An 8795-nucleotide genomic window follows, 5' to 3' on the forward strand; every position below is an offset into this window, starting at 1 on the left:
TACGACACCAACACAACAAACATTAAATATATCACTTTCTCTAAATCTGTGAATATGGAGTAGCTTGTTCTTTATCTTGAATTGCATTTTATTAGCACTAAATACAGCAGTGAATGGAGTTCAAATGGTTTTGTGTTCACACTGGCCTTCACTAGTGTGTCCTCAGAGAGAGTGTTGAGCTTCTGCTGGGTCAGGTTAGTTACTGCATTTTTATGGCTTTTTAACATTTGAGTGGAATTATTGAACATGATTTACCCAAGTTCATTCAAATATGCAAGAAAAAACAGCTAAATAGTCCGATTGTTACTGTGATATTTTTATTTTCCAAAGGGAAAGATGGAAATTTTTCAATAGTTCCTGAGTTAAAGTAAAAAAATATATACATTCCTTTATTATAGCACCACATTATGGCTGATTGTTACAAAATTTGCAGACACAAAAACAAACATGATAAATTTATATTATCTTATAATTATATTTCTGTTATACGCAACTTAAATATAATTATAATATCATTTTTATCTACTTACTATTGAAATAGCCTAACAGTTGAAATTTGAGCATTTCATTTTTTGTTGATTTGTACAGATGATCTCTGGACAAATAAGTCAATGTTAACACATGTATGACAAAGAAATAGCAGGCTGGATTTCAACTTCCATCATCAAATGGTTGCAGACTTATGAGAACATTTCTGTTATAGCACCACCTAGTGCTGGAATTTGACAATATTTTGTAAGGCACCTCCAAACATACAGGTTAATTAGTCAATGAGCCATTCCAAAAAATCCATTGTTCTGTTCAAATGTTTTCCATAATTATCACAAAAAAGATTTACTGAGTAACTGAGCAATAGCTTTATAGCCATTTAAGTATTATGCTAATGTAAGTAATCTACCCATTCAGCAACAATGTCCTTTGGTAGATGCAGTCAATCATTCCCAATCCGAATCCAAATCCGACTCCAAATCCGAGTCACTGCAATCAAGGTCATATTATATTCAAACAATCATATTTTTTAGAAATAAAAGTTATTACATATAAAATAGTAGTTGCTAAATACAGAAAATATGCACAGATGTGAACTGATTTTTTAAACACTAAAAGCTGTAAAATTGGATGTTTCACATTCAAGGGTTAATTAAACACAAACACATAACAATTTAATATTATATGAATGTACTAATTTTCAGCATGCAATTATGCTAATTAACTACATTACTTGGTGGAAGAATTGCTATTATTAAAATATTATTTATTTAATATTTGTGTCTTTTCTCTTATTGCTGTTTTATTAAAGCAATAAAACAATTCAGGCTGTGTGTTATAGTGAACATGTCTTAGACGAGCTCTACTGTAAGTGATAATACATGATGTCAGGAAATATCTATGATTAATAAATATCTCAGCCACTGCAATCACTTAAAAAAAAAAAAAAGATTAGCAAGTATGATAAGTGTGAAATTCATAAATTCACTTACGAATCCATCTCCTCCAGCAACAGATCGCAATCTCGATAAAAACAAAAAACAAAAAAAAACATGCATGTTTCAGTGAGTATAAAGAACTCAAACATGACTGTTATTTGCGAAGTATAATGTGAGCATCTTTGAATTCCTTGATAAGTATTGGTTTTTGAAACAAGACCGACCTATGGCATATAGTATAAAAAAATGTGTGTTTGTTTTTTCTGATAGAAAAGTGTACTTACTGCTCTGGAACCTGTTTTTAAATATGTGGACATCAGCAACTATGAAGACAGATATACAATATTCACTTATGTGGGAATTCGGTCATGAGTTCAGTCAGATGCATGACAATGTTATACAACATTTGAGGAACAGTTCATAGTCAACATTCCCACAGCAATGTGATTTCTCCCATTTATATCTGTATAACAGGACATTATATAGTCTCTGTCTCCAATGTTGTGGTGAATTTAGCTGCCAATAAGCACTCCATCTCAAACTGGTCCATTATATAGATAGATTTATTTATAGATTAAGTTGAGAGAACACACTGTACTTGTACTTTTTGGTTGCTTATTGTAATACATTGTCTCAGGACACTCGGCAGATTTGATAGAGATGAAACAAATTTAGTACTTTTAAAAAGCACAATAGATCTTGACATTATTATCTCACCTGTCTTTGATATTCTGCCCATGTGCTCTTCACAGAGTTTGTCCAGTTGTATCTTCAGGCGGGATACAGATTTCTCTACATTCTCAAATGTCAGGACGTCATTAATCTTCCTGGGTGAGGCTGTGCGCGGATTGAACTTAGAACAGGAAGCATAATTCTGCAATTGGACGAAAATACAATAACTTTAAAATAAGAATCAACACTGAATCAAAAACACTGTCAAGATTTAATTCAAAATACTATATTTTCTTTACCTGGAAGAAATAAACGTGATCCTCAGTATGTAAAAGTGGCTCCAGTTTACTATTCTCCTTCTGTAGTTTGACGATCTCCTGGTGCAGTCTCTGTATGTGACTCTCTGCATCTCGCACTTCCTTGTTCTCCTGAGCTCTGATCTTCTCTCTCACCTCGGCTTGTATGTTCTGAATGGAGCGGAGGATCTCGGTGAAGATTCGGTCAATGTTCTCCACTGCTACCTGTGCAGAGCGCTGTCACAACACACACAACACTTGGTCAAACTTCTGACACATTGACACGACAGATCATATACAGTATGCAGAGTAAACTATAAGGTAAGCCATTCATTGGTTGTCCTAAAAAGTGTAAAGACAGAAAACATTGCTGCTTGTTTGTGTCACGAGGTCAAGGTTTTGCTGGTTAGCTTCAGCCCCTGCTGGTATGACATCATCTGACTGCATCTTGATGGCCATTTAATAATATCCACCCTGATCCCATGATACAAACATAACTGTGCAGTGTACATACATTTATGCAAATTTCTAAAATATTCCTCCAGGTATGCATCACAGCAGTATCCAGGTTTAATGAGCATACCTTATGAAAGTCCAAATTTTTCGGAGACTGCTGAATCTCCTTGTCTATGTCAGTGGTTTGCTGAATGAAATCCCTCTTTTTTATTTTCAGTTTCTCCTGAGGATGAATTCACAATCAATAAGAATCCCGTTCTTTATAGAATCAGTTTATTTATATTTGTACATGAATCTGCTGTTCATTATTTTGTTTTTGCACATGATGTATATATATACACATACACACACACATATATATATATATATAGAAAGAGAGAGAGAGAGAGAGAGAGAGAGAGAGAGAGAGAGAGAGAGAGAGAGAGAGAGAGAGAGAGAGAGAGAGAGAGAGAGAGAGAGAGAGAGAGAGAGAGACACATCTTACTGTACCTGCTTTTTTGCCATTTCAGCTGCAGCTGAGACTGTTTTATGTCCACTGTGCTGATTCCCCATACAAACTACACAAATACACTTCTGGTCATTGTAGCAGTAAACCTCCAGTGCTTTATGATGGTGAGGGCAGATCTGATGCTGTAGATTTGGGGAAGCTTTGACCAGCTTGTGTATTTTAAAAGCTTTAGACTCATAATGAGGTCGAACATGAGCTTGGCAGTAAGAAGCCATACAAACCAAACAAGACTGGATGGCTTTTACTTTTATTCCTTTGCAAACATCACACGCCACATCTCCAGGTCCAGCTGGATCTTCCTGCTTCATTCCCTCTAAAATATCAGCCAGTACAGTGCTTCTGCTGAGAGCTGGTCTTTGGTTGAATGCTGTCCTGCATGTAGGGCAGCTGTAAACGCCTCTATGATCCTCCTGGTCCCAGCAGCTCTTAATACAGTCCATGCAGAAACTGTGCCCACAAGATGTAGTCACTGGATCTTTAAGCAGATTCAGACAGATCGGACAGTTTAAAGGATTTTGAGTATCAAAGAGAGAGTCTGCCATTTTTGGTGCTTTCAAACCCAGTGGAAAATTCACTGTAGAATAACAGGAGTTTGGATTTTTTTAAAATCAGAATGGGAATGAAATGAAAATGAAAGTAAAAAATAATGAATCGCTATTTCCTGCTCCAGGAGGTTTATTAAGTTTCAGAAATGTCACTATCTGCACCATACCATCCCGACAAGCACTATATAAATTTAAAATTCAAAAAACACATTTGCCGTAACTTACTATAAACCTGCTGCTCAATTCTCAAAACACTCTAACACAAGAGCTTGACAAACAAGTTGAGATCCCGCGTTTTGTATGCAGTGTTGTCTGCCGTGTTTGTCAGGTTCTCCCAGTATTGGTAAAGGGTATTTTCTGTAGACCTAACACAACAATTAAAACAATACAACAAATTACTAAGGTAGAGTGTGGAAAAAACACCTTTCATTTTTTAACATATACACACAAAATACACCTTAATTATTACCTCTTTTTTTGGCCCAGTTAGTATCAGTCACTTCACTGTCAACCGTTTTACCGGAGATAATAAAATAACGCAAATGAGAAACGTGTTTTTTGCAAAAGGAAGTGCTCAAACTGAACAGAAAAAATAGTGCGCTGCTCTTAAAGGGGGTGCCCAATTCTGCCTTGTGAAGGAACTACTGGCAACAACCCGAACACAACGTTCCAATTCCCTAAAAAAAATACCCCTCCTCGTTTCCTCCAAAGCCACTAGATGACAAACCTGCCACCTTTAGCCAAAAAAGCGTAACGGCTAATGCTAACGTCGGTGTGGTGGAGTGTTCATATGAAGTGATGAGTCCCAGCTTAGGACCCCAGTAGTATGCCTGATCTAAAACTGTTTGCGCGATTTAAAAAACAATTTAAGATCAAGTTGGGACAACATACTGTAATTTTGTGTTGCTTGCTGTTAGTACATTGTATCAGGCCACTCAGCAGATTTGATACAAATGAAAAGTTGGGTACAAATTTAGTACTTTTAAAAAACAGAATAGTTCATGACGTTGTTATCTCACTCGTCTGTGACATTCTGCCCATGTGCTCTTCAGAGTTCGTCCAGTTGTATCTTCAGGTGCATACAGATTTATCTACATTCTCAAATGCCAGGATGTAATTTTAGTGCTTTCAAGCCCAGAAGAAGATTCATTGTAGAATAACAGGAGTTTGGAATCTTTTAAATCAGAATGAGGCTCTGTGCAAACATGACCAAATGAAATTTATAATGGTAAAAAAATAATTTCCTGCACTAACTAAACATTTTCTGAAGATTTCACTATACATCTACAAATACATTTAAAAATAAGAAACATTAAAACAGAAACATTCACAAAAGGGCTTGCTATAACCAAGTTCAGAACGGTAGCCTATACCACCTGCAAGTTTTTATAAAGTTTCTCATAAATTTTTATTTTTCTCAGAATTGATATATAAAGTAACAGCAGATAGGAAAAAAGTCAGAACTGTGTGATAACAGGTCACAGTCACCTTCTTCCTTTTTTTACACTATAGGAACAATATTCCCTAGATCTAGCCTCCTACACAGACAGCATATGCACAAAACAATGCTGCCATATAACTTAACTTGCCTCTGCTGAGTTAGAGTATGGGAAAATACCATTTATTTGATTTTTTTTCACCTATGCACACAAACACACTTTTATTACCTCTGGGCACATTACGTGATGCGTTTTTAAATTTAGTAGTTAAATTCACCTAGTTCGTTGCAGTAGAGAGAGACAGACAGGCTTACAGAGGCTGGCATTTCACAGGTGGTGGTGAGTGACACTGCGTGATATACATCAACGGAGGTATTGGCACAATTTCACCTGTAGTAAGTCAGGCTGGTCACTAGGAACATACTACAATCTTTGGAACATGAAAAAAAAAACTTTCTTGGAATTACAGTAATTTCTTAAATATATTGTTTACAGTTACATACATTAACAGAGGTATTGCCACAATTTCACCTGTAGTACAGTAAACTTTTTTTAATTACTGTAATTCACCGTTTTTTTTTTTTTTTTTTTTCATGTTCCAAAGGTTGTAGTATGTTTCTACTGACCAGACTGACTTACTACAGGTGAAATTTCCCAATACCTCCTTTCATGTTTCCCTCCCTTCTCGGAGACTGGCAAGAGCAGCTTCCAAGTCCCCAGTACTCATCTTGCTGGATCTATCTGCAGCTTTTGACACAGTTAACCACCATATCCTCCAGTCAATCCTCAAGGCAAAGGGCATCTCAGGTACCACACTCCAATGGTTCAAGTCTTCCCTCTCAGGTATGTCCTTCAGGGTGTCTTCGAGGGCCGAGGTGTCTATGTCGCAACATCTAGCTACTGGGGTGCCTCAGGGCTCAGTGCTCGGACCACTTCTCTTCTCCACATGTCAGTCATCTCTAGGATCTGTCATTCAGAAACAAGTTTTTTCCTATCACAGCTCTGCTGATGACACACATCTCTACCTCTCATTTCAACCAGATGATGCAATGGCAGCTGCATGCTGGCAGCAGATGCTCCCACCTCGGCCTGCCTGACAGACATTTCTTGCTGGATGAAGGACCACCACATTCAACTCAACCTTGCGAAGACAGAACTACTTGTGGTCTCGACCAACCCAACACTTCATCAACTTCTCTATTCAGCTAGGTTTGTCAACCATAACTCCTTCCAGGACAGCAAGAAACCTTGGAGTTGTGATTGACTATCAGTTAAACTCCACAGACTGAACTGCCCAGTCCTGTAGATTTGCCTTGTACAACATTAGGAGAATCAGTATTTCAATCTATATTTTAACCCTTATGGTAAAATATATATTCCCTTGTAGTAATGCCACCTCATGTCTGACTATCACTACATTTGAAGACAACACAAATATAATACATTTCATTATAATCAGTTGAAAGCATTTAATTTATTTTTTTACATTTACACAATTTTTGTACAGATTATCTTTGAAACAAAAGGATCCATTAACATATTGATGACAAAGAAATAGAACACTGAACTTATAATTCTGCAACCATTTGATGATTGGAGTTAGTGAACATTTCTGTTAGAGCACCACCTAGTGCTAGAATTTGACAATATTTTGTGCGGCTCCGCCAAACAAGTCATTGGTCAATTCGAATGTTTTGGAAGATTAGGTCTTTTCTCTGTAGCTTATGGAACTATGTGTTCAACGGTGTTAAATTTAACTGACTGTGAATTTTTTTTTTTTTATCTAAGGCACAGTTGTTTAAAAATCCAGTTTTTAAAGCCATATTACTAATTACAATATATACCGGTAATATGTAAATGTGATCTACCCATATGAGGTTCATCTCCAATTTTGGTGTCTTGCAACCTTTTATTGTATACTCTACGAAAAAGAATGATGACGTTCAGATGTTTTCAAATTATATGTGGAACTGTCTCCATCGATCCATAAATGTAATCATCACAGCTGTCCCTGCAATCAAAGTTCACATTTTACTGAGCAAGCTTACATGAGAAATTAGAATATTGCTAAATCAACTAAAGAGCAAATGTGCACAATCACTACTGTCCAAAAGTTTGGGATCTGCAATATTTGTGTTTTTGAAAAAAATGATTTCACCAAGGCTTTATTAGTTGGCAATTTATTTTAGGCTGTATTTATTTGATAAACATCTCAGCCATTTCAATCAAAACTCACATTTTTAAAAAATAATGTTTTATTTCTAATTTTTTTAACTTAATAAATACACTTACCAAATCTGTACTTTCATCCCTACTTCCATCTCTGAGTGGTGAGCTAGATTTAAAAAATGAAACATGGAAAGAGCTCAAATCACATGACAATTAAGTGCTAAAAACAAGTATAATGTGAGCCTGTTTACTATGAAGGTATATTTGGTGCAATACTTCTGAACGCCTGTGACAGTGGAATTTGTAGTTGTAGAGAATAGCCACACATGTGTATCAGTAAATTTGAAGTCACAGAGAGAAATGTTTTAAGAGTTGCAAACTTGTAGACTTTTTTTATCTTCCACAAACACAACACAACAGTTACACCTTCTCAAATTCTTCATTGCAGGCGCACAAATCCTATTCTACAAATCACAAATTAAGAAACTTGTACGCTCACATTTTTGCTACAGTTGCTGCAGTGAATATGGTGCAAAACGCATTTAAACACCTGCATCAAAACATGTGAAGTCACAGAGAAATTTTGCTCATCTGCAGGGGCGGACTGGCCATCTGTGTGATCTGGAGAATCACAGAACGGCCGGTACTCCAGGACGGCCGGCGGGCCGGCCCACCGGCCCACCACCCGCCACACACGCAGTCACAGACATCCCAAGTCTCCCGGAAGTTCCGGGAGTCTCCCGCATATTTATAGCGGCTCACTGATGCCCGCAAATTAGTTAAAATCTCTCGGAATCTAGAGCGAATAAGAGTGCGCATGCGTAGCGCGCGCACGGCAGAGAGAGGGAGCGAGCTAGAGACCTTGCGTGTGTGTGCTAGTGTGCGCGTGTGCCTCACGAAGCGCATGTAAGGACCCAACCAATCAAGTGCGGGCGGGCTTTTATCTCTAATACTCACGAACCGACTTAATCAGAAATTACTTTGCAAGTTACTTGCTAGGGATGATGTTAGGAAGTGATATTCAGCTTGCTACATTTTTAATGATTACAGTAGTTAAAACAGCTAAACTTCAACATTTTAGCTGTAAAATGCCACATGCAGTAGCTAATATTAAGAAATATGTTGTGCTTTTACTTTTAAAAATGTTGGTAACGTTACAGTTAATGCTTACAAACTTTGAAGATTTTGAATACAGAAGTTACATTTGTAATGGTGTAGCCTATTTTCATTTAGATGTGGTATTATTATTTGTGCAGTAGCTAAGATTAATTACTGCATAAATT

At 36.8% G+C, this 8795-nt stretch overlaps 1 protein-coding gene across 1 annotated transcript; it reads right to left on the reverse strand.

Annotated features, from left to right (window-relative positions):
* Positions 1-1532: 1532 nt before the first annotated feature.
* Positions 1533-4096, reverse strand: LOC130085072 (E3 ubiquitin/ISG15 ligase TRIM25-like). Its single transcript, XM_056250634.1, has 5 exons — positions 3341-4096; positions 2979-3074; positions 2399-2632; positions 2145-2301; positions 1533-1750 (listed from the first exon to the last, which is right to left on the reverse strand). The coding sequence occupies exons 1-5, from the start codon at positions 3899-3901 to the stop codon at positions 1569-1571; spliced, it is 1230 nt and encodes a 409-aa protein (XP_056106609.1). The 5' UTR covers positions 3902-4096; the 3' UTR covers positions 1533-1568.
* Positions 4097-8795: the final 4699 nt, after the last annotated feature.

Source organism: Rhinichthys klamathensis, unplaced genomic scaffold (assembly GCF_029890125.1).
Source record: "Rhinichthys klamathensis goyatoka isolate OS25496 unplaced genomic scaffold, OSU_Roscu_1.1 h1tg000072l_1, whole genome shotgun sequence".
Lineage (NCBI taxonomy): Eukaryota > Metazoa > Chordata > Actinopteri > Cypriniformes > Leuciscidae > Rhinichthys > Rhinichthys klamathensis.

Excerpts from the sequence above, each read along its gene's own strand:
- LOC130085072 (XM_056250634.1), bottom strand. The coding sequence starts at position 3,901 with ATGGCAGACTCTCTCTTTGATACTCAAAATCCTTTAAACTGTCCGATC. Across the intron at positions 3,075-3,340 it reads CTGAAATGGCAAAAAAGCAG|GAGAAACTGAAAATAAAAAA; the intron begins GTACAGTAAGAT and ends ATTCATCCTCAG. Across the intron at positions 2,633-2,978 it reads AAAATTTGGACTTTCATAAG|CGCTCTGCACAGGTAGCAGT; the intron begins GTATGCTCATTA and ends GTGTTGTGACAG.